The sequence below is a fragment of the Pecten maximus genome, chromosome 4 (genome assembly GCF_902652985.1).
Source record: "Pecten maximus chromosome 4, xPecMax1.1, whole genome shotgun sequence".
Classification (NCBI taxonomy): Eukaryota; Metazoa; Mollusca; class Bivalvia; order Pectinida; family Pectinidae; genus Pecten; species Pecten maximus.
The window spans coordinates 18,706,302-18,733,441 of NC_047018.1; the positions used below are offsets into that span (position 1 = coordinate 18,706,302).

The 27,140-nt window shown below is 36.3% G+C and overlaps 1 protein-coding gene across 1 annotated transcript; it reads right to left on the reverse strand.

Annotated features, from left to right (window-relative positions):
• Positions 1–5,743: 5,743 nt before the first annotated feature.
• LOC117325422 (prostaglandin E2 receptor EP4 subtype-like) lies at positions 5,744–26,908 on the reverse strand. The gene is made up of 3 exons (XM_033881611.1): positions 26,586–26,908; positions 17,229–18,062; positions 5,744–6,443 (listed from the first exon to the last, which is right to left on the reverse strand). The coding sequence occupies exons 2-3, from the start codon at positions 18,054–18,056 to the stop codon at positions 5,928–5,930; spliced, it is 1,344 nt and encodes a 447-aa protein (XP_033737502.1). The 5' UTR covers positions 18,057–18,062; positions 26,586–26,908; the 3' UTR covers positions 5,744–5,927.
• Between the last annotated feature and the right edge of the window lie 232 nt (positions 26,909–27,140).

A 27,140-nucleotide genomic window follows, 5' to 3' on the forward strand; every position in this document is an offset into this window, starting at 1 on the left:
AAAGAATGTCTTTGCGGACTCAATCATCAATAGTTTCCAATTCTCAGGACTGATATCAAGTGTATCATTATCTCCTCCAAGAAGAAAATTTACAAGTTTTTCATCATCATTTAAAATACTGACACTCTGAATAACCGGAAGTACATTCACTATTGAAGTTTGTAGGATGTCTCTTTCCTCAAAATATACACGGCACTCTATTAATAAATGTTAACAATGTCGTCGACATTTTGTTTACACGAGTCACAAATACAGTTTGTTAAAGGTAGACTTCCAAGTTTGACGAGGAATCCAAATTCCCGACACATGTTGCTTATGTCGAGGCACAAGAACCACAGTCTGTGTGGAGCGATACGTGGGTGAATATTTCTGAATCGCGTCAGTTCTGATCGTCTTGCTACGCGTTCTTTCCGAACATGAGGTATATTCCTATGTTAAAATTAAATACATGCTTGTGTATTTTTGTTAGTTGAGTCAAGCACAGTCTTCCAAAGAACAATAGTCTGAGAGACGACAAATCCCGAGAGTTTCGATGGTACTATCTGAGGGTGAATTTCTATCAAACCCCTGCAGGATTCTGCAGCTCTTTCTTTGCGTTACCTCGAGTTTGTCTAAACTCCTCCCCGGCACTTTTCCCCATATTTCACACGCATACATTCCGGTAGGTACTATGACGCGTTTCCATATAACAGATGACGCTATAGGAGTAATTTCTCCAAACCGGAGACCTACATCTCGAAGAGAGTGAAACGATCTCTGAAGCTTCCGACAAGCTCTGTTAATGGCTTTATTTACCATATTTTTATTTGCGATAATTGTTCCTGCATATACTACGCTGTCATTTGACACTATTTTATTTTCCCCCATATAGAATTCATGCTTTCCAGATTGGTTTCTACTATTAAAAGCAACAATAGCACTTTTGTCGTCGTTATATTTTAATTGCCATGTGAAGGCATATATCCTTGACGCGTCTATTAGAGTTTGTAGGCCACTTTTAGTAGATGATATCAGACAAGTGTCGTCCGCAAGAAGAATACCGGGAATATGTCTGTCCATTAGATTTATGCCACAGTTTGTTTCAACTAGGGTATTTAGCAATCCATCAATATACAATATACAATTTAAACATAAACGCGCTGAGAACTTTTCCTTGGCCGACCCCGCGCGTCACCTAAAGGAAATCTACGCCAAATAATGAGTACCATGTCAATTTTCAATTATTCTCGGCTAACATTTGCGGACAAGATATCATTTATGATAACAGTATAGCAATTTCCCAAATCATCGATGATTTCTGAACACAATAATATGAACGACACACAGACATTTGGCAGTGTACATTTGTATGTTGTCACAGGGCCGCCATCTTTGTTCTTTATGTTTGTCCTCGGAATATGTTTTATACTTTGTTCTAAATAATATCAGGGCGATAAGAACTTGTTCCTGCATTCGAGAACAACCAAGAACAGTGGTCTTGCTGTCGCCCAAAGATACGCATGTGGAAAACAACAGACTTTTCATCACCATAACACGCTTGTCTGGACCTAGACAGAACCTGCATGTTAGACTTCAAGGTTAGACGATAACATCTTAAAACACAACACAAACTGATTATGATATGATCATTTTAATGGACTAGTAGTGATTCACAAGCGTCAATGAGCGCCCCCTGGTGAGATAATCACGTCGTATTTATACCACTTGTACAGATGTACCAGTCAGACAAATGCAATGCACACGTAATACACAAACCAACGAGTACTAGTGTAATACATCATAATACGATACACGTACTTTTTACCTACACCATATATTCTGTTTTAACACCTTATAGTAAAGGTAAATTGCATGTGTTCAGGGGTATTACACATACCCCAGTGTAACACGCGTACGCTACACGTGACACATCATAAGACACGTATATTACAGTTGTTCCAGTGTAATACAAATACATTACATGTGACATGATGTAACACATACGTAACATGTACATTACTCGTGACCCAGTGTAACACACTTGCATTACACATGATTCATTTTGACACAAAAAAATTACACGTGACCCGGCTAACAGAAGTATAACACATGTGACCCTGTGTAATACACGTACAGTACACGTGACCCAGTGTAACACACATACGCAACACGTGATCCAATGTAACATACGTACGCGACACATTTGAGTGAAACGCTACACTTCCGGTCAATATGAAGCATTAATATATAGATAATTGAACAATTTGGAATGACTTCAGATACACGATAATATACAACAATACAATACAACAAAGGCTTTGTCATGACTCGAACCCTTCCTTACGTCCTGTCAACTGAACGTTAGTAAACAGTATTTACCATAACTACTGTAAATTGATCCGATCCCATATCTCAGACTGAACCACCAGACGGAAGTGAAGTGCATACCATAATGAACTCACTACATCCATACCAGTATGAACTCACTACATCCATACCAGTATGAACTCACTACATCCATACCAGTATAAACTCACTACATCCATACCAGTATGAACTCAGTACATCCATACCAGTATGAACTCAGTACATCCATACCAGTATGAACTCAGTACATCCATACCAGTATGAACTCCAGTACATCCATACCAGTATGAACCCACTACATCCATACCAGTATGAACTCACTACATCCATACCAGTATGAACTCAGTACATCCATACCAGTATGAACTCACTACATCCATACCAGTATGAACTCACTACATCCATACCAGTATGAACTCAGTACATCCATACCAGTATGAACTCACTACATCCATACCAGTATGAACTCACTACATCCATACCAGTATGAACTCAGTACATCCATACCAGTATGAACTCACTACATCCATACCAGTATGAACTCAGTACATCCATACCAGTATGAACTCACTACATCCATACCAGTATGAACTCAGTACATCCATACCAGTATGAACTCAGTACATCCATACCAGTATGAACTCACTACATCCATACCAGTATGAACTCACTACATCCATACCAGTATGAACTCACTACATCCATACCAGTATGAACTCACTACATCCATACCAGTATGAACTCACTACATCCATACCAGTATGAACTCAGTACATCCATACCAGTATGAACTCACTACATCCATACCAGTATGAACTCACTACATCCATACCAGTATGAACTCAGTACATCCATACCAGTATGAACTCACTACATCCATACCAGTATGAACTCACTACATCCATACCAGTATGAACTCACTACATCCATACCAGTATGAACTCACTACATCCATACCAGTATGAACTCACTACATCCATACCAGTATGAACTCAGTACATCCATACCAGTATGCACTCACTACATCCATACCAGTATGAACTCAGTACATCCATACCAGTATGAACTCAGTACATCCATACCAGTATGAACTCACTACATCCATACCAGTATGAACTCAGTACATCCATACCAGTATGAACTCACTACATCCATACCAGTATGAACTCACTACATCCATACCAGTATGAACTCACTACATCCATACCAGTATGAACTCACTACATCCATACCAGTATGAACTCACTACATCCATACCAGTATGAACTCACTACATCCATACCAGTATGAACTCACTACATTCATACAAGTATGAACTCACTACATCCATACCAGTATGAACTCAGTACATCCATACCAGTATGAACGCACTACATCCATACCAGTATGAACTCAGTACATCCATACCAGTATGAACTCAGTACCTCCATACCAGTATGCGCTCAGTAGATGTACTTAGTGTCATACGTGTATGGCTTTTCAGCATTGTGTGAGTAGCCTATACGTTCACATACTATAGGAATATTGGAAATATTAGAAATACAGTTCAATACTCATAGAGATCAATCAGAATTCTCGTATGATGGCGGGATTAGATCGTAAGTAGATGTATCATCATCGCAAAAGCATTATTGGAACAGCCTAACGTTACTTAAAGGTTTGCTTCGTTTGTTGTGAGAGTTAGAGAAGCGTTAGAATGATCAATTAAGGACGTGCCTGGATTTGGAGGTGGAGGAAAGCCGAAGCACCCAGAGAAAAATCACCGTCCTACGGTCAGTACCAGGCAACTGTCCCCCGTAGGTTTTGAACTCGCGACCCAAAAGTGGAGGGTCGGTGATAAAATGTCAGGACACCTTAACCACTCGGCCACCGCGTTAAGTACCAACGTAAATACATGTATGCATAAAAATTGAAATATACTTCTCACAAAAAGCCAAAATGCGGACAGCGACATATACATTGTAAGTCGCCTAGCAACATATATACATTGCACATCGCCTAGCAACATATAAAGAGTGTAAAACATCGCCTAACAACATATATACATTGCACATCGCCTAGCAACATATATACATTGTACATCGCCTAGCAACATATATACATTGTACATCGCCTAGCAACATATATACATTGTACATCGCCTAGCAACATATATACATTGTACACATCGCCTAGCAACATATATACATTGTACATCGCCTAGCAACATATATACATTGTACATCGCCTAGCAACATATATACATTGTACATCGCCTAGCAACATACACACCTTGTACATCGCCAAGCAGAATTGCACATTACCTGAACAATGCATAATATTCTTTGAGATTGTTTTCTTAATATTCTTGGTAAATCTGTACATTATAGAGAAGATCTATCATATTTCACACTTGTAATCACGTCGTAGATGTAATAGAGTTCAATATCTGTGCCAGGGATCGATAGCCAAGTCAGAGTGACATGGTGTTTCTTATCAAAGTTCCTTCCAGGAGGAAGGGGGGTTGAAATGTATTTATTAGGTATGCGGGATATGGAATTCCTTACTTTCTGCCGGACCCAGAACTCCACGCACAGGGCATGAAATTGCCACCTTCTACTATCGAGAAAGACTTTATCCGCCATTAAAACATAATCTACATTCATTAAATGTATCCTACAAAAGCTCATCAGCATCACTGGAGATGACCGACATTGTTTTGTCGATACCTGTAATGACCCACGGGTGTCTAATAAGTACGGTCAAGGTTCTCGTCCAATTTTAACAGTTCTTCTAGCCTAATGACTAATTATATCGTCTGTTAATTAGTATGGACATCCGAAAACCACATGTTCGGCGTGATTATGTTAAGATAAACCTGCTGTGATCCAAACAAACTTTAGCAGCTTTGCTGTCAACCTGACCTTCCTAACAACTCTGAAGCTTTAACGATGTTTTCACAAGTCGAACGAAAATATATCCGACTTTGTGTATAAGACGCAGTCTGACATCAACATATATAGGTACCCATGGAAAATAATGTCAAAAGAGGTCAAATTAATCGTACAATATATTTATACCTGGAGTGTGTCTACTGATATTATATTATAACACTAATTAACCTCGAAACTTGTATTATCAAATCATCTATGATTATTGCACATTTAAAGGGTCTTTAAGTTTAAATCAGATTGCAGACACTTGTTCTAATAGTGTCCTGTTTAGACAGGTGTGTTCAAATTAAATCACAGGTGTTGGCTTTAATACATTGTGTGTATATACATAAGTATAATTCACAAAATGATAATTTAACAGAGGTAGGTGCTGTTTAAGAATATAGGCGACTTTAAAGCTGTCTAATTGAATACAACGAGTATTTTTCTGTAAACATTTCAATAAATAAACAAGAAGATACATGTACATTGATTAAAGTTGTTCATTAAAACTTCAAAGCTAAGTGAATTCACACACTGTGACTTCGCATTATGTTTGATTCCAACCACAGGTAAATAACGACAGGACGTTACCACACCTAAAGCTACAGCATCAGGCTACACATTTCTTCACAAGAATTCTCGATTTTTTTTTTTTTTTTTAATTTTTTAATCTTGCAGTCTGTCTGAGTGTAATGCATTCTCTATTACAAATTTCGCTTCCGCTTCCGGCTCGTTATCGTTTTCAAACGAACACAATCGAGTTTTTTCTCCGTCTAACGAACACATATTATACTGTTTTATTCCTTGAGAATAAAGCTTCGAGTTTTCAATGTTTTGGTCAAGAACACACAATTTTGGACTATTCCGCTTGTCCGAACATTGCGAGGCACGACTAGGGGAGTTGGAATCCATGTGTTCTATGAGAGTTACCTTCCGTATCGTAACTTCCGGTGAAAACTGTTTTTTGCTGCTGCTTCGCATTGAACATTGTTGCAGCTTTAAGAAGTTACTGTTATTACATAACTGTTTGTTGAATGTATAAAATCTGAGGAAAAGTTCCTTTCGGAAGAGAAGGTATACCCAAGGGTCAAGGATCTGGTTGAATGAAGCCAGTCTAATGACGAGGAGGTCATCCTTCTCCGTCCCGACATGTCCAGCCACCTGGATGACCAGAATCCTCACCTGTTTGGAAAAAATAGTATTTAGAAGATTCGAATGCATTGTAAACAAATGTATATTGCATCATTCTGGGGATAAGTTCATCAGAATTATAAAACAAGAAATATCTTTAAAAAAGAGAAATGGCATAGTTTAAATGCTGGTGGTTATGATATAAAACTGCTGGTGAAATAGATTAACGAAATAATGTGTCTCAACACGGATTACACAATTATATCAGTTTGAATCATTTTTGGTGATAATAAGTCTGCATTTGAATCAGGAATATAATTTTATTAATGTGTCATTTAAATAGTTACATCCACTTATTCAGCTTGCATTCAATCTTAATTTTGTTTCGTCTTAAACTGCATATCTGCATTTTGTATTTACCGTTACATTGACAAATCACAAACTTCACTTTGACAAGTAACGCCGCCTGTCGCGTCATATCCGGGCCAAAAGAAAATTATACGGCTATGCCGAAAAAATATAAACTCCAAAAATAAAGATTGAACGCATTACAAAATACTACAAACGTCTAGATTACGTATTTCCGGTATAGTTAGACAGCTTGGGATATTTCCTATCTAATTCTCCATGAGGGTAACGTTTAAAATCGTGGTGAGCTGTAATCCTGTACAGTAAATGGTGACAACTTCCCACGGGATAGGTTTAGACAACCTTCGTGATCCGTACGACCTATGCACCGTGCTGTTCTATCGATTGGTAAGAAATATAAGTGTTCTTACGATAGCAGATGTTTTAGATGACCTGTCTGTATAAAATAGCAGTCAGGTTTTAATCGATTGTTTTTTTTTACTTTTCCCTTCATATATGTTGTTGGTGTTGTTGGCAGATCGTGTATGCTTGTTATTTATTTTAATTTTACTTTTCAGACACTTCCTTCTTTGATTAGTCGGTATCCCCGGCTTGCACGAACAGAATGTATCTAATAAAGAAAGTTTTTTTTATTCAGGTTGACGGGCAGACATCACAGATAAAAGAGGAAATGCTCTCGCTTTCAGAGCCCTGTCTGTAGTTTATGTGGAAACAAGTTTATCTTTGCCTCGCCATTCTGTCATTGTGTTCACATCGTGCAATTAATGGCCTCCAGATCGCGTCATTTTCTACAGATTTCCGCCCGCTAATAACGTCTGTTTTCATCTGTTAGTCGATCGGGAAGTGTTTGTATGTTAAGTCCGGAATTCTAGGGGTTTTATAGTGACATATTGACATATCATGAGGAGAGAGACACATCAAATATTTAAGTTTATCTACATTATATTTATTTAATTGATTTAATTAGACACTTCTTCTTTAAGTTTGTAAGTTTATTGGACAAGCAACTTTTCCAAGTACAATTATGTATGGGACTTGAACAAGGGAAAATGTCCGTTGAGTCATGGAATTAATTCCTAATTCAGCTTTAAAATGTTTGATTTCAATCAAATAACGATATAGGAGAATTTATATATGTATGCCACAATATTTGTACAGCATTGTCTAATCAACAATACCTAGTCCTACCTTGTAAGGACTACTGATTGTTGGTAAGGACTACTGATTGTTGGTAAGGACTACTGATTGTTGGTAAGGACTACTGATTGTTGGTAAGGACTACTGATTGTTGGTAAGGACTACTGATTGTTGGTAAGGACTACTGATTGTTGGTAAGGACTACTGATTGTTGGTAAGGACTACTGATTGTTGGTAAGGACTACTGATTGTTGGTAAGGACTACTGATTGTTGGTAAGGCCATGTCTGAAACACTCACTGAATTTCATTCTACATTGAATGTCCGACTGATAGAACACAAGCATCTAATCCACAAGACATGTTAAACACGGTCGTTGAGTCAGCATTTGTTCAACCTGGACTTGTACCAATGCTGATAAAGTTGAACAAAATCAACGTTGTTTCAATGTCATATTTCAAAAACTCTTAAACGTTTAGAAAACGTTTTTGCATCAACGTTGAATAAACGGTGAGTGCTTGCTCAAAGGGACTTGATAATGTGTTACAGTCTACGTGTATTTGGACCTTCCCTAGTCAGTATAGCACATTTTGAGAAGTTTTTCGGAGCGAGATTAAAATTCGGTAAAAAATGACACAAAGCGTCTCAAAATATGCTATACACACTGGGGAAGGTCCAAATACACGTAGACTGTAACAAATTCTCAAGTCCCTGTGGGCTTGCTGGGTTGTAGTGTAATCATTAGTACCACAGTGTAGTTTGTGTCTGATAATTGAAATCAGAAATAATGATTTAAATAGTAGGCCTTGCGTACTTGGCACAAGGTTTGAAATGAAATGAGTTTATAATTGAAACTTATAGAAATTAATCTATTGAAAGACCACTTTCAGCTTTGACAAAAGAATTTGCAGACTTTTCGTCAAATCTAAAAATGGTGTTAGATAACTGTGTACACTTGAGGACCTGATGCGCAAAGCATGTTTTTTTTATCTATTGTCTATAGTCTATTGTCTGATCTATTGTCTGTGGTCGTCATTCACTTGATCAGAAAGGCTACCATGCTAATCTGGTTACGTATTTTAATGGACAGTTAATTGACTTATTCAAAGACAGAATATTTCAAAGGAGTAAATCATACAGCATAATGGGCAAGCTTAATACATGAGCACAATTACATGAACATTACCTAACAGTGTAAATGTAATAATGGGTATTGTAATCTATCGGTTGTGAAACTCCGATATGCCTGATAAAGTTGTTAGCTAACTAGAACAGAATGTCTCGCGCTCTAACTATTACAATACACAGTAGATATAGGAAGTTCCGATGTCTGTTTATGACAGCTTGGTTGTATACGGTAAGGTGAAACTGAGACCAGATGCAAAACTCACAAATCAGATGTGTAGCACATATATTCGGTCACCCAAATACTCAACTATGACAACATGGTTTTCTTCATTGAATGTTCCAGTGCGGAACGACTGCGGACGACAACAGTTACCAAACACCTTTGGCACTTCCAAAATAGAAAATGGCATCTCGAACAATGTTACGAGGGATGATAGATATGTTGTGAGCCTCGTATTGAAGGAGGCATTCAATGATGTTCTTTTTAAGTCCTTCTATTCTCGGACTATATATGGCCGTGTACCCAAGGACTGGTCTCATTTGGTTAATTTATGTTGACGAGGTAGCACTCTAAAATAAGCTAGAGAGCGACTTTTGCAAAATGGACAAAATTGGTGAAAGAGCAGTGATCAAAGAATTACATAAAAAAGGTTTAACACCCAATATCCATAATGATATCGTAGCAACGCTAGGGAAACATGTCCTACCATATACTACAGTGAAAAGGTGGGTGGCGGAATTTAAGCGCGGTCGACAGAGCCTTGAGAATGACCCCGTCCTGGAAGGCCTGTCAATGTTGCAACCCCAGGAATGGTCAATAAAGTTCATGATAACGTTATAACCGACCAACGAGTCACAGAAAGATATGTAGCTAGTGGAGTTGGCAGTTAACAGGAAAGAGTACGTTCCATTCTGACCGAGGATCTTGGAATGAGAAAGCTTTTGGTCTGATGGGTACCAAGACTTCTGACAGCGGATCAGAAGCACACCAGGCGCATATTATCACGTGCTAATCTTAACCGTTTTGAAGAAGATCCTGCCATATTTCTTCAGAGATTTGTCACTATGGATGAAACATGGGTCCATCATGGAAGCACCCTGGCTCTCCCCGCCAAAGTAGGCAAAGACTGTTCCATCAGCTGGGAAGGTTATGGCCTCAGTTTTCTGGGATGCTGATGGTATTCTGCTAATTGATTATCTCCAAAAGGGACAAAAATTCAATGGCACATACTATGTTCACTTCTGAGGCAGTTACGGGAAAATATTAAACTTAAGCGCCGCGGATAGCTCACTTAAAGTGTGTTATTCCATCAGGACAATGCTCCTGTTCACAAGTCTGTCATTGCAATGACTGTCATTCACGATTGTGGCTTTAAATTGATTGAGCATCCGCCTTATTCACCTAATATCGCTCCATCAGACTTTTTATCTATTTCCAAAACTGAAAACAGCTATTTCAGGCACCCTCTTTCAGTCCGATGATGACGTCATACATGCAGTGGATGATTTTCTTCTGAACAGCAAAGAAAAGGAGTTCTATAATAGTGGCATTGAGGCCCTTAAACACCGCTGGCAAAAGTGTATAGATACTGAAGGGGATTTTGTTGAAAAATTATACAATATGAGGCTCACAACATATCAATCAGCCCTCGTACACTTCACCCAATAAGGACTCGCCCGACCTAATATTCGGTCACACACACTAACCGGTCAAGGAACCGCCCGACCTAATATTCGGTCACACACACTAACCGGTCAAGGAACCGCCCGACCTAATATTCGGTCACACACACTAACCGGTCAAGGAACCGCTCGACCTAATATTCGGTCACACACACTAACCGGTCAAGGAACCGCTCGACCTAATATTCGGTCACACAAACTAACTGGTCAAGGAATCGCCCAGTACTAATAATCGCTCACACACACTAACCGGTCAAGGAACCGCTCGACCTAATATTCGATCACACACACTAACCGGTCAAGGAACCGCTCGACCTAATATTCGGTCACACAAACTAACCGGTCAAGGAACCGCTCGACCTAATATTCGGTCACACAAACTAACCGGTCAAGGAACCGCTCGACCTAATATTCGGTCACACAAACTAACTGGTCAAGGAATCGCCCAGTACTAATAATCGCTCACACACACTAACCGGTAAAGGAATCACCCAATCTAATATTTGGTCACACGCTAACCGGCTAAGGGGCAGGCCGCCATGATATTCGCCTACCTATTCTGGCAGGATATAGGATAAGAAAACGTACACTCATTGTAGACGTATACCAGATCTTTCACTTTGTGAATCATACATGTATTTTAATAATGTTGATGGACAGAATAAATTGCTTAATACGAAACAGGGCAAAGTTTGAAAATTTACAATAACTTTAAAATGTTACATGTATTATAACTGGTACTATCGTGTCAAAAAATCAGAGAGAAAAAAACCTGCGTGGTAAAAACAGAAATCTCCTAAATGGTTTATTGACATTGCCCGTGTAGAACGTTTACTATAATGATACAAACGCTGATAGAGTAGTGAATCCCACAGTAGTTAAGTGCTGCCTTCGTGACGGAAAATTAAATAATAATTGGCCAATTGATGGCTAATTCTGCCGTAAATTTGTATCGAACTATATAACTTCCATTAGCGCTTCATGTTTCTGTGAAACACGTAACACGTGAAGTAGGGGAATTCCACTTACGATTGTTGGTTGATGATCAGACATCACAACCACGAAGCGCATATTGCGCCGAACCAGGCGCTCAGTCTACCAGTGAAAGTATCATTGTTTGGAATATAACTACTTGAGTGAATATGGTCGAGATAAGCTCTATATTGATGCGCTGTCGTGGTGGAGAACCATGTTAATATTTTATATCGAGTAACAACATTTTGTTTAGATTGGTATCTGTTCTATTGTAAATACGGAATATCCAGCCCGGCATTCGATTTCATCTGTTAACTTTGTATACACACACAGCGATGACTCCCTATTGTTTGACAATGAATTCAACGACCTGATGAAATGGGTCCATTATTAATGATCAAGTTTAGTGTAAGAGAAATACATCGGCATCCAACTGTTAACAAATGAATTCAAAACGTTCTATACCGAACCGTGAAACGTCCATAATGGTCTGAGCTCGCAGAATTAATCAAACTCATATCGCTCTTAGTAAATTGCCCGAATGTTCCCATTATTTGCCTTATAACCTACTATCATACACGGTGACGATATATTATTTTAATCATAAAAAATCCAATCGAATGGAATTTGAATGATTACTTTAATCTTTGCACACAGAATTTATTGAATAGATTGATTTATTTCAAGGGAATTTTGGTGTTGATCCTCTCCAAACCTTAGATAATAAAAAAAAAAAAAGATGTATGGCAACGAATGATCGAGCCATTGAAGAACACTTTTATAGTGTTATCATGCTGAAGTACCACACATGGACACCGTGGTATGACATATCCCATATCATTATACATGTATATCGATAACGAGCAAACCAGTCCTAACCGCCAGCTTTAATATCCCAAAGACAAGCAGAGAGGTGTGAGCGCCAAATTTAAAGACTCTGGCTTGTCTAAATCTGGGAATAGAACCCACCAATTGTAAAAACTTTGGCTTGTCTTAGTCTGGGAATAGAACCCACCAATTGCCTCGCATGGCCGAACGCTCCTCCCTTAGGCTAAAAACAAGGTATCCAACAAGTGAGATGTTAGAAGAGAAATATAAGTAATAATAGTATATAATATAATATAAGTCCTCTATGCAGAACTAACAATTACTTTGACAGTTTCTTCCCCCAAATGTGCCGCACAACTAACGATGCTAGTCCTGACCTCTTCAACTCTTCTTCTCTAGCAGCTTTTAAATGCAAACTTAATAATAATATTAATGCTGAATGCGAATCACTGCAAATTTTCAAATTTGAAGGAAATAGAAAGGCTAATATCATTATTTGTCAGCTTAGAAATTCAAGTAGCAATTTAAATTTTGATTTATTTAATGATCATTTATTAAACTCTCCCACCTGTGCCTGTGATATTGAAAATGAAACTGCTTCACATTATTTCTTTGATTGTCCTAGGTATAATGCTATTAGACATTCTCTGTTTACCTACACTGTAAGTAGATAGTTATGCAAATCATAACCATTCTAACATTAGCACTTTCTTACAAGGTTGCCCTGACTGTGATAAGTTTGTAAATATACAAATATTAAATGATTTTCAATTGTTCATTGGGAAATCGAGACGCTTTAATCTCTATATGCTTTAAATATATAAGTCATGATATTATAAATTATATTGTATTGTACTATGTTATATTATTTATACCTTAAATTTTAATGAATATGGAGTATGTATGATTATACATGTCCTGAAATATTCCTTCATCTTCATTGGTCACATGTGACAGCAGTTGAGTTAGCTAAGTCTTGTATATATGTTAAGTATAGCGTCTGCTAAACATTTTGAGTGATAGTAATTTTTTTCTGACAATTTTTGATATAATATTTTACATTTATATATATTATTTTCGCTTAATTATTGACAGGCACGACCTGTGCATACATGCACATGGACTTTTGGTCAATGCCTGTCAATGAATAATTCTTATAGATAAAGTTCATATTAAATATTATCAAATATTATGTATACATGTATATATAAGCAAAACGTATGAATGATGTGTGAATGTTTATGTTTGAGTTATCTCCCTTAAATGTTAGTTATACATGTAATTTTTTCATTTCATAGTAAATTTATATTAATTTTATATTTATACATTCCAATTGCCACCATAGGAGAAAATGTATATAGGTTTGGCCTGTTATTTAATCTTTTGACAAATAACATCAAATGTCAATAAAATTTGTTGAAATGAAAAAATATAAGTAAGGAAATAGAAATAACATATTCCAAACGTTTCAATTCGGATATTAGAATTGTTTTCGTCATTTTTGTGGACATGAAAACGAATCCCTTATCCCGCAAAATATTTCCTCGTTGTTAGCCTCTAATACATATATATATACAAAGATGACAGTAGTGTTGCCCCGATACCTGCAGGGATGCGCGTGGTTATTAACTTATAACTGATATCCATAATGGTTAAAAATCAACTAGCACTCTGAATTTCCAACCTTGTAATTAGAGATCTATGCAATCAAAGAGATGACGTCGACTACATTACCGCAGACACTCCACAACAGATAACTCTTTTCAACCTGCTTCAATGATTTACGATTAAATATAGATCATAAGACCTCCCATCACGCCGACTGAACACTGGCTATATCCGGCGAGGGAAACCCTAGTAAAAGGCGGAGTCATGTAGGCGGTAAACCTATATCTAGCCAGCTAATTAACTAAAATCCTCCAAATGTTTATTTAAAGAAACTAAGCGGATTCTACCGATTAACAGAAAGTTCACACCTTCAATTACATTATTGTATTTGTTATGTGATATTTGGCTCCGCCAGTATTTAGTAAATTATATAACGAAGGTCTGAGATGTCGAAGGATTACCCAGATTAAGCGGTATAATCCCAACAGGTTACAATAGAAGTTATGGCGGAACAGGTGAGAATGGGGTACCTATTTAGGTATAAAGTTACGTTACGTTTCGTCAGTTTGGACACAGACCGACAGTTGTTATACTTGTACATTACAATGGTTATGTAATATCCCTTCTGGCTGTAATAGGTCAAACGATGCAGGTCGAAGGTCATTGTAATATCCCTCGCCACACCCTCTCGCTTCTACTGCTCTTTGTTTCGTTTTTCCTGGGTCTGTAATCTAAACTGTGGAATCCTTACGTAGTTTAGCTACTGTTTTAGAGCAGGTCGATAAAGCCGTTACATACCCGTGGGGTATACTACAATTATAACTGTATAAATTCACGTTCCTGGTACGGAGCCTTAAGGAAAGAACCAGAGATTGATATCGTTTTTACAAACTGGTGTCTTTACAACAACAAATACGAACAAAGTGAAATTGATGAGCACTCGCGGGGATAGATCTAATATGGAGCGTGAACAATGATCATTGTGTTTATAAAAAAACAAAAACACAATGACAAACTCTGATACTACACTCATTAGGAACACGATGAGGCCTCACGTTCAATGAAACATGACGAGCCCTCACGTTCAATGAAACATGACGAGCCCTCGCGTTCAATGAAACATGACGAGCCATCGCGTTCAATGAAACATGACGAGCCATCGCGTTCAATGAGACATGACGAGCCATCGCGTTTAATGAAACATGACGAGCCATCGCGTTCAATGAAACATGACGAGCCCTCGCGTTCAATGGAACACAGCGAGCCATCGCGTTCAATGAAACATGACGAGCCATCGCGTTCAATGAAACATGACGAGCCATCGCGTTCAATGAAACACGACGAGCCCTCGCGTTCAATGGAACACAGCGAGTCATCGCGTTCAATGAAACATGACGAGCCATCGCGTTCAATGAAACATGACGAGCCATCGCGTTCAATGAAGAGGCGTTCAATGATACAAGACTGTACGTCATCTGACAAACTTTAATGTGTAAAATTAAAAAAAAAAGTATAAAAGGTCTTTACTAACAGCCTCTACAGCTAGTTAATTACAGCGGTAACACGTGTTCCATAACACAAAGTGCATCCATCACTTGTTAATTGATATCTACTTCTATATTCCAAAACAATGCCTACGGCCACGATATGGTGTCAGTGTCACCGAGTTTCGCTTTACATAACCATTAGGTTTTTAACATTTATTCTTTTATTTACAAAACAAGGATACTTTTTTTATGCATCTGACACCTAATTCCGTTGAATCTCATAACAGGCCAAACGTGTTATCAATTTTATCAGCATATGTCCAATCTATATAAACACTATTTAAACTAATGTTGTTATAAAATAGATTTATACAAATAACGTTTCCGTAACCGAAAGTTAACTGTACCAGCGACAATGCGCCAAGCGAAGAGTGCATGGTGGGGGCGCTGTCGTTCATCGCATGGGGCGCCGTCGTTCATCGCATGTGGCGCTGTCGTTCATCGCATGGGGCGCTGTCGTTCATCGCATGGGGCGCTGTCGCTCATCGCATGTGGCGCTGTCGCTCATCGCATGGGGCACTGTCGCTCATCGCATGGGGCGCTGTCGTTCATCGCATGGGGCGCTGTCGCTCATCGCATGGGGCGCTGTCGTTCATCGCATGGGGCGCCGTCGCTCATCGCATTGGGCGCCGTCGCTCATCGCATGGCGCATTGTCGTTCTTCGTTTGGCGGAGGCGCCAATGCGACAGTGTAACATGGCCGAAATTAGTTACCATAGGTACATACACGTAATTTCAAATATGATATAAACATTGTGTTTACGATATTTATCGAAAGTTCGAATAGTGCATCTAATTACGATGCAAATAAAGCATTTGACTATTTTTAGTTAACGGGATATACTAATAGAAGTTATAAAGCATTAGCTGATTAAAATAAGTCTGCCGATTTGTGAAGTTTCCACTCCGACATCTCGGCGGGCATTTACCAACGATATCATACAACGATGGCGAGTGAACTTCCGTCCATGTATGTGACATGTGTCTTCATGGTAATTAAGTGACATAACGGTATATATTTTTAATCAGCATAGTATGCTAACATAAACTGAAGAAAATCGTGGAAAATCGTCCTATCATGTTTCCATAAAACTTTAATTTACTTACTGTCACTGAGACCAATTCCATAAATACAATAACATACTTAGATATGTTCATTGGTGTCGACAAAAGTTCCCAAAACAAAAGTTCATGTACACAAAATGTTATAACGATTGCTGTGGTGATATGTCTACCTAGACTGTAACACGTGTTCGGGTATCTCTACCCATACGTACCAGGATCGTGGGGCGGGGTAATGGTCGAGTCACTTCGTCGTGTGATTTCGTTCTGTTAGGTTTATAAATGTGCTATTTTTAAAACATTTTATCCTGTAAACTTATATTTTTGTACGCAGGATACCACGATGAGGAAGCTGCATTTCGTCTAGTTTTAGTTATTTTTGAAAGATATCTATTTATTTATTAAATTATTTATTTACATGTATCTATCAATTACTGAATACTGAAAACATTTCACAGTCTCGTATAATGTGAGTCATTGTCAAAGAAGTACCGTACTTACCATAAGCGGAGCCCAGCAGACTCCGAATACGGCGAGAATGCCAACTAGGAATATAACCATTTGTATTTCAGTATCCAGGCACTTGATATTAGAGTAAGAATTTTGGACTTTTGTTATCCTCCGCATCTTCCAAACTGTAGCTATGACAATGATGTTGAGGATGAAGATGGCGAGGATCACCCCGATTCCGATGAAAGAATACAAATATGCAAACATTTTCACGCGCAGTTCCTCCCCACGAAAATCAAAGAAACACCATGTACCAGGGAAGTGGAGGACATTTTCTCCGAGGCCAATCAGGGGAAGGCAAGCCAGCGAAAATGCTGCTCCCCAGAGGGCACCTAGAATGTATTTTACTTTGTGGTGGGTTATTTTGGCGCTGTAGAAATACGGATGTCTCAAGGCGATGTATCGGTCCAAAGCCATGAAACAGACGATGAACAGTGTTGTGAATCCCGCGAAAATAAGCATGAATGAGGAATAATTACACAGACTTTGTCCTCCAACCCACGTGAGATTGTTGGCGTAGATGACCAATGTGACCGGTGAGGTACACATTGTCCCAAAAAGGTCCGTCACCGCCAACCCTCCAACAAGACGATAAAACACTGTTCGTTTGTGCTCTCGTGATGAACAGCCCAGTACCACCAAGGCCAAAACGTTCCCGAACACGCCAGCGGCAAACATGACCGCTGGGACCACTAGAGACACCATGGGTTTCTTCAAGGTTGACTCCAAATCCGTTCCGTTCTCAGCATCCTCGTCAGATCCGTTGAGGAACGATTCGTTGACGATTCCACCAGAATCCGACAACCCGTAGCCCTCCATGGTTTACTACAACAGAAATAGTCTGTGGTCAGATCAGGTATTCATATGTTGGTAATTGACCAGTTATCCTATTATCTTTAATCCACTCTAATCGCATGCCTCTCTATCGCCACTTGATAAGACCACATGTCTGCACCAGTTTGTTTGTGTAAGCTTTGAAGTGTCCCTGATTATCAGATTATATTGCGGAAGTAAAGTTTGGGCCAAATTAACATTTAAATTCTTTAGATGATGTATATTTCTATAGATCGCTTAAATGCTAGAGATTTGTCTTTAAACAAATTAAATATATATATTCAAAATAAGAACACATATTTGATTTTTTTTGTAATATATTTCACAAATTAACACATATTTCAATATTTGTATCACTGAGTATTTTCAAATGTATTCGAAATAATTATTATTTTGATACACGGTTGAAAATACCTTATTTAAAAAAAGTTTTTTTGTTGTATGATACGTTTAAACAAATAATTCAATTAGATAAATAATAATAGATAGATAAGAAAAAATATTAAAATTTTATTAAAAAACAATTACTAGTTATCGGGCTGACTTAAACCATTTCAATGTAGGTGCTATATTCGCGTGTTCGTGTGGTGGGCAAACGGAAGTTTTGTGGTCAATGTTGGTCTGTTGGTGAACAACAGATACAATAAATAAACAACATTTGTGAATATTTTTAGACTTTATAGTCAAGTTCTGTACTGAGTTTTAATCTTTCGACTCAGCAGTTTAAACTACACTATCAACACTACCAATATGATGACACTACCCTCCCCGTGATGACACTACCCTCCTCGTGATGACACTACCCTCCCCGTGAGGACCCTATCCTCCCCGTGATGACACTATTCTCCCCGTGATGACACTACCCTCCCCGCGAGGACACCACCCTCCCCGCGAGGACACTTCCCTCTCCGTGATGACACTACCCTCACCGTGAGGACACTGGAATGAGTATTTAATAAAATATGTAAATCTATTATCTAAGCACATCCCGTGTACCAGATACACAACTAGCGGTCAGTACTTCCGGTCAATGTGTATTGAATTGGAATCTGGCCAGATTGGTCCAACGGCAACTAACCTGAACAGATGGTTAGAACGATGTAAGAATGCGATTGATGCCGTGGGTAATTCACCATCGGAATTCTATATCGTAAGGCCTGCGAGGACACCAGACAAATCTGTAATCGACAGGCCACCTGATAATGCCGTTATCGGGATTCCGGTCAATGATCATGTTTTGGTATATATTTAACAGAGATTAATTCCACAGACCATATCTAAAGAAAATTTCATCGAATCTTTGGGCAATAAATCAAAAATAAATCTGGGTAGATATTTCTATACTAACACCCATTAATTCAAGAGAAGATGATTACATGGACATGAAAGTACAGGTACATAATGTTACACCTGGTCTAGATACATGTAACTACAGATACATAATGTTACACCTGGTCTAGATACATGTAACTACAGGTACATATTGTTACACCTGGTCTAGATACATGTAACTACAGGTACATAATGTTACACCTGGTCTAGATACATGTAACTACAGATACATAATGTTACACCTGGTCTAGATACATGTAACTACAGGTACATAATGTTACACCTGGTCTAGATACTTGTAACTACAGATACATAATGCTACACCTGGTCTAGATACATGTAACTACAGGTACATAATGTTACACCTGGTCTAGATACATGTAACTACAGATACATATTGTTACACCTGGTCTAGATACATGTAACTACAGGTACATAATGTTACACCTGGTCTAGGTACATGTAACTAAAGGTACATAATGCTACACCTGGTCTAGATACATGTAACTACAGGTACATAATGTTACACCTGGTCTAGGTACATGTAACTTCAGGTACATAATGTTACACCTGGTCTAGATACATGTAACTACAGATACATAATGTTACAGCTGGTCTAGATAAATGTAACTTCAGGTACATAATGTTACAGCTGGTCTAGATAAATGTAACTACAGGTACATAATGTTACACCTGATCTAGATACAATTGTACATGTAACTACAGGTACATAATGTTACACCTGGTCTAGGTACATGTAACTACAGGTACATAATGTGACACCTGGTCTAGATACATGTAACTACAGGTACATAATGTTACACCTGGTCTAGATACATGTAACTACAGATACATATTGTTACACCTGGTATAGATACATGTAACTACAGGTACATAATGTTACACCTGGTCTAGGTACATGTCACTACAGGTACATATTGTTACACCTGGTCTAGGTACATGTAACTACAGGTACATAATGTTACACCTGGTCTAGGTACATGTAACTACAGGTACATAATGTAACACCTGGTCTAGATACATGTAACTTCAGGTACATAATGTTACACCTGATCTAGATACAATTGTACATGTAACTACAGGTACATAATGTTACACCTGATCTAGATACAGGTAACTACAGGTACATAATGTGACACCTGGTCTAGATAAATGTAACTACAGATACATAATGTTACACCTGGTCTAGATACATGTAACTACAGGTACATATTGTTACACCTGGTCTAGATACATGTAACTACAGGTACATAATGTTACACCTGGTCTAGGTACATGTAACTACAGGTACATAATGTGACACCTGGTCTAGATACATGTAACTACAGATACATAATGTTACACCTGGTCTAGATACATGTAACTACAGGTACATAATGTTACACCTGATCTAGATACAATTGTACATGTAACTACAGGTACATATTGTTACACCTGGTCTAGATACATGTAACTACAGGTACATAATGTTACACCTGGTCTAGATACATGTAACTACAGGTACATAATGTTACACCTGGTTTAGATACATGTAACTACAGGTACATAATGTTACACCTGATCTAGATACAATTGTACATGTAACTACAGGTACATAATGTTACACCTGGTCTAGGTACATGTAACTTCAGGTACATAATGTTACACCTGGTCTAGATACATGTAACTACAGATACATAATGTTACAGCTGGTCTAGATAAATGTAACTACAGGTACATAATGTTACAGCTGGTCTAGGTACATGTAACTACAGGTACATAATGTGACACCTGGTCTAGATAAATGTAACTACAGATACATAATGTTACACCTGGTCTAGGTACATGTAACTACAGGTACATAATGTGACACCTGGTCTAGATACATGTAACTACAGATACATATTGTTACACCTGGTCTAGATACATGTAACTACAGATACATAATGTTACACCTGGTCTAGATACATGTAACTACAGGTACATATGTTACACCTGGTCTAGATACATGTAACTACAGGTACATATTGTTACACCTGGTCTAGTACATGTAACACAGGTACATAATGTTACACCTGGTCTAGGACATGGAAAACTACAGATACTATATGTACACCTGGTCTTCATGCATGTAACTACATGTACATATTGTTACACCTGGTCTAGATACATGTAACTACAGGTACATACTATTACACCTGGTCTTCATACATGTAACTACAGATACATAATGTGACACCCGGTCTAGATACATGTAACTACATCGACATAGTTATGGTAAGCATTTGACAATAATTTTTTTATTTGTTTTCACAGATAGAAAACTAATTATTGATCTCTACTGTCCATCACATTTCGTTTAACACTTGTCGCCTTCAAACGTTTTTCTACAGCCTTCTTGTTCACCGATTTTACACCGTATATAAGTTCTGCATCAACAAACGAAATTAGGTGCCATTTTTTTATCGTCAAGTGACGCAATCCATGGATACGTAACGATATATGGTAATAATGTGACACCCAATGTAATGTGACATTATCCGTCCTTTTAGGTGATCTAACCGTTGCTACGTGACCTTGGCCATTGCTTTTCTTGACATTATCTTTACTAACGTGTCATTTTCCAGCCACGTGCTATTATCCACGGCACCATGATGGTAGTTTGACATTTTCATGGATAGGTGACATTATCATGTCAGCGTTACATTATCTGTGATTCGAGATAATATCCTTGGTTACATGACATTATCGTGGTAACGTGACATTATCAGTGCTTATATGACATTATAACGGTTATGTTATATTATCCGTAATTGTGTGACATTATCCGTGGTTACATGACATTATCCGTGATTATGTGACATTATTCGTGGTTACATGGCATTATCGTGGTAACGTGACATTATCAGTGCTTATATGACATTATAACGGTTATGTTATATTATCCGTAATTATGTGACATTATCCAAGGTTACATGACATTATCCGTGATTATGTGACATTATTCGTGGTTACATGACATTATCGTGGTAAAGTGACATTATCAGCGCTTATATGACATTATAACGGTTATGTTATATTATCCGTAATTATGTGACATTATCCAAGGTTACATGACATTATCCGTAATTATGTGACATTATTCGTGGTTACATGACATCATGATGACGTGACATTATGTGTGGTTATGTGACATTATCCGTAATTGTGTGACATTATCCATGGTTACATGATATTATCCATGATTATGTGACATTATCCGTGGTTACATGGAATTATCATGGTGACGTGACATTATCTGTGGTTATGTGACTTTATCCGTGGTTGCATGACATTATTATGACTACGTTACTTTATCCGTGATAACGTGACAGTATCCTTGGTTCAGTGACATTTTTCGTGGTTACATGACGCTATCATGGTAACGTTACATTATTAAGGTAATTTCATTTGATAACTGTTTCATTCATGAATAAGTGATTTGATTTAACAACATATCTCATTTGTTTACTTTTGCATACATGTTTAACACTATATCTCATATACGTGTTTAACACTATATCTCATAGCCGTGTTAACACTATATCTCATATACGTGTTTAACACTATATCTCGTATACATGTTTAACACTATATCTCATATACGTGTTTAACACTATATCTCATAGCCGTGTTAACACTATATCTCATATACGTGTTTAACACTATATCTCGTATACATATTTAACACTATATCTCATATACGTGTTTAACACTATATCTCATAGCCGTGTTAACACTATATCTCATATACTTGTATAACACTATATCTTATATACATATTTAACACTATATCTCATATACTTGTATAACACTATATCTCATATACTTGTTAACACTATATCTCATATACATGTATAACACTATATCTTATATACATGTTTAACACTTTATCTTATATACGTGTATAACACTATATCTCATATACATGTATAACACTATATCTCATATACTTGTATAAAACTATATCTCATATACTTGTATAACACTATATCTTATATACATGTTTAACACTTTATCTTATATACGTGTATAACACTATATCTCATATACATGTATAACACTATATCTCATATACATGTATAACACTATATCTCGTATACATGTTTAACACTATATCTTATATACGTGTATAACACTATATCTTATATACATGTTTAACACTTTATCTTATATACTTGTATAACACTATATCTTATATACATGTTTAACACTTTATCTTATATACGTGTATAACACTATATCTCATATACATGTATAACACTATATCTCATATACTTGTTTAACACTATATCTTATATACATGTTTAACACTATATATCGTATACATGTTTAACACTATATCTCGTATACATATTTAGCACTATATCTCATATACTTAACACTATATCTTATATACTTGTTTAACACTATATCTCATATACTTGTTTAACACTATATCTCATATACTTAACACTATATCTTATATACATGTTTAACACTATATCTCATATACTTAACACTTTATCTTATATACGTGTATAACACTATATCTCATATACATGTATAACACTATATCTCATATACTTGTTTAACACTATATCTCATATACTTGTATAACACTATATCTTATATACATGTTTAACACTATATCTTATATACGTGTATAACACTATATCTTATATACATGTTTAACACTTTATCTTATATACTTGTATAACACTATATCTCATATACTTGTTTAACACTTTATCTTATATACGTGTATAACACTATATCTCATATACTTGTTTAACACTTTATCTTATATACTTGTATAACACTATATCTCATATACTTGTTTAACACTATATCTCATATACTTGTATAACACTATATCTCATATACTTGTTTAACACTTTATCTTATATACGTGTATAACACTATATCTTATATACATGTTTAACACTATATCTCATATACTTAACACTATATCTTATATACATGTTTAACACTATATCTCATATACTTAACACTATATCTTATATACTTAACACTATATCTTATATACTTGTTTAACACTATATCTCATATACTTAACACTATATCTCATATACGTGTATAACACTATATCTCATATATGTGTATAACACTATATCTCATATACTTGTTTAACACTATATCTCATATACTTAACACTATATCTTATATACTTGTTTAACACTATATCTCATACACTTAACACTATATCTTATATACTTAACACTATATCTTATATACATGTTTAACACTATATCTCATACACTTAACACTATATCTTATATACTTAACACTATATCTTATATACATGTTTAACACTATATCTCATATACTTAACACTATATCTTATATACTTAACACTATATCTTATATACTTAACACTATATCTTATATACTTGTTTAACACTATATCTCATATACTTAACACTATATCTCATATACTTGTTTAACACTATATCTCATATACTTACACTATATCTCATATACTTGTTTAACGCTATATCTCATATACTTAACACTATATCTTATATACTTAACACTATATCTTATATACTTGTTTAACACTATATCTCATATACTTAACACTATATCTCATATACTTGTTTAACACTATATCTCATATACTTAACACTATATCTCATATACTTGTTTAACACTATATCTTATATACATATTTAACACTATATCTCATATACGTGTTTAACACTATATCTCATATACATGTTTAACACTATATCTCATATACTAAACACTATATCTCATATACATATTTAACACTTTATCTTATATACATATTTAACACTATATCTCATATACTTGTTAACACTATATCTCATATACATATTTAACACTATATCTCATATACGTGTTTAACACTATATCTCATATACATGTTTAACACTATATCTCATATACTTAACACTATATCTCATATACGTGTTAACACTATATCTCATATACTTGTATAACACTATATCTTATATACTTGTTTAACACAATATCTCATATACTTGTTAACACTATATCTCATATACATGTTTAACACTATATCTCATATACATATTTAACACTATATCTCATATACTTAACACTATATCTTATATACATATTTAACACTATATCTCATATACGTGTTTAACACTATATCTCATATACTTGTTTAACACTATATCTCATATACATGTTGGCAGACTGCAGGTGCATTTTTGGTGTGTTGTTTTTTTCATATAAAAACTGAAAGGTTAGTGTTATCTTTGAACATTATTAAGAAATATTTAACTAAATAAGACCTAGATGTCATATTGAACACTCTGAAACGTCCTATACACTGATATCTGAAATGCAAATGTAGCAAGCCGTCATATTGTTTACATTAACAACATTTTAAGAAATTATTACCTATTGCTCTAACGCAAAAACATGTAACCCAAACGAAATAAAAACGAATTTGTCAACAAAAATGTTTGTTTCAAAACTTTTGACCACCTTTTATTTGGCATTGCATCAGATGATTGTTTATGTCGAGTGATGGTTTCAACAAATCAACACTTCAATAACGTCAACTGAGCCTGTCGATTAAAGTCGACAGCGGGGAAGAGGGAGCTTGAAATTATGTCGACTATAGTCGACAACGGGGAAGAGGAAGCACATTTTAATGTCGTATATAGTCGCCAACGGTACTGAAAGTTTAACATTATATCTCATATACTTGTATAACACTATATCTCATATACTTGTTTAACACTATATCTCATATACTTGTATAACACTATATCTCATATACTTGTTTAACACTATATCTCATATACTTGTATAACACTATATCTCATATACTTGTATAACACTATATCTCATATACTTGTATAACACTATATCTCATATACTTGTTTAACACTATATCTCATATATGTGTTTAACACTATATCTCATATACGTGTTAACACTATATCTCATATAAGTATTAACACTATATCTTATATATTTGTTTAACACTATACCTCATAGTTATACGTGTTTAACACTATATCTCATATACTTTTTCGCAAAATAAGCTAGCTGTATAGTAGCATACGAGATTTTATATATACACTGTATCTTATTTAAACAGTAGGCAATTCACAACAGGGTTATGACATGTACACAAACCTGTTCGGATTAAACTCCGTGCTCTAAATCCGGCTCAGAATCATCAATATCCACTTGACAAAAACACAAAATTAACAGATTATACAACTCATGTAAAGTTTTTTTTAGTTAACTTGTAACTAATACACATACGACCATCTCGGCTGGATAGATACCAGTCGACGGTTCACACCTGGGTCAGTCTTACTCAGATATGGTATCTGGTCATTCTGGTGTCAGCGTCGCTGTGACTATATATAATCCTACCTGGATCACATGATACATGTTTAGTTTCATAATCAATTTCATCGGTAATGTACACCTCCATATGGAGAGGGCGACTAGCATAACTGCAGCCACCGTAGCGATCTCCGCGCAGCCGCAATTATTTCCTCAACTCTCACGTGCTATGTATGTTACATGCAATAAGCGTACGAATGATAACAGTTGTGAAAATTCGTGAAGCCCACAAGAAATTTCTTTGTTATCATTTTTGTCTTCTGTTATTTTTGTGGCGAGTATTATTTGTGTAAAGTATCACGGATGACTTTCCATCCTCGATTTTATATGAAAGCG

Excerpts from the sequence above, each read along its gene's own strand:
- LOC117325422 (XM_033881611.1), bottom strand. The coding sequence starts at position 18,056 with ATGGAGGGCTACGGGTTGTCGGATTCTGGTGGAATCGTCAACGAATCG. Across the intron at positions 6,444-17,228 it reads TCTGCTGGGCTCCGCTTATG|GTGAGGATTCTGGTCATCCA; the intron begins GTAAGTACGGTA and ends TTTTCCAAACAG.